Here is a 1,010-nt window from a genome sequence, read left to right on the forward strand (position 1 = left end):
TGGATTTCGGTTGCTGATGGTGGGTGGGTGTCAATGTTCCGTTAAGGCCCGCTTGGTTCTTCCAGCGGTTGTGTTGAAGGTGACCAGGTGAACTGCTCTTGACATTGCTCGGCCCACCGTTCAAGACTGCGATTGAGGGTGTGAATTGCTGTTCCTTCTTTTTTCGCATATTGTTCACAGACACCTGGTTCGACCAGTCGAAACAGGGCATGGCTGTTGCCTGCAGCGAAAGATTGTTCCATCTCCTGGGCTTTCGAAATTCACCAGCGTTCTCCGTCATTCTTCAAGCTCCTGATTGTCCGGTGTTTGAGGAATCTGCGTGTGCAATCGCTAGTTGCTGGTATGGCCTTTCTGGTAGCAGTAAGATCGGCTGATCTCAAAGATATCCTATGTTCATTGTTTTGAGCCGGATGGGCTTGACAAACAGTTCTGAAAGCTGACCGTATCACCCCTTTAACTCGCCTCCCTTCATCCTCCAAGCAATCTTCGTCGTGCGTGCGTTCCCAGTAGCTTTCTAGTCAGATAGGTAATCTTCAGCTATTGAAACTTGTCGAAGTTGTTGAACGGAGCTTCTCTCTCTTGGTACGCGTGGTGCTGGCGGAAAGCGAAGTGCTAGACGGGCCCGCACGACGGCGTGATCAGAGTCAAGTTGTGTACCCCAGAAGGAACGACAATCCTTAACTGAGGCTCTCCATCGGTAACTGATACCCATATGGTCCAATTGAGTTCATGACTGTCTTGTGGCAGGTGACCTCCAAGTAACTCGGTGTGTGCGTTTCAGTTGGAAGTTCGTACTGGGCAGGAGCAGACGATGATCTGAATATAACTGAAAAACGAATTCTTATCGCCCTAAATCACCAGGTGAAAGGTGAGACGTTTAGAATGAGTCCGAGAACGAGTTAGAACAGAGTCCAGGTTTTCGAGGATAACCAACGTTTTACTTGTCTAAGAACAAGCGTACATGAGCTGAAATGTACATACAAAAGTTCAGTACGAGTATATATGGTAAG

The 1,010-nt window shown here is 48.1% G+C and overlaps 1 protein-coding gene across 1 annotated transcript in view; it reads right to left on the bottom strand.

Moving 5' to 3' along the window:
* Positions 1–727: 727 nt before the first annotated feature.
* Positions 728–1,010, bottom strand: part of T265_11919 (hypothetical protein) — a gene marked incomplete at both ends in the record, with an annotated part of 4,259 nt that continues 3,976 nt past the window's right edge. Inside the window, one exon of the mRNA XM_009178744.1 lies at positions 728–816. Coding sequence (XP_009177008.1) covers positions 728–816 — 89 coding nt within the window. The remainder of the gene's footprint in view (positions 817–1,010) is intronic.

Source organism: Opisthorchis viverrini (assembly GCF_000715545.1).
Source record: "Opisthorchis viverrini unplaced genomic scaffold opera_v5_643, whole genome shotgun sequence".
Classification (NCBI taxonomy): Eukaryota; Metazoa; Platyhelminthes; class Trematoda; order Opisthorchiida; family Opisthorchiidae; genus Opisthorchis; species Opisthorchis viverrini.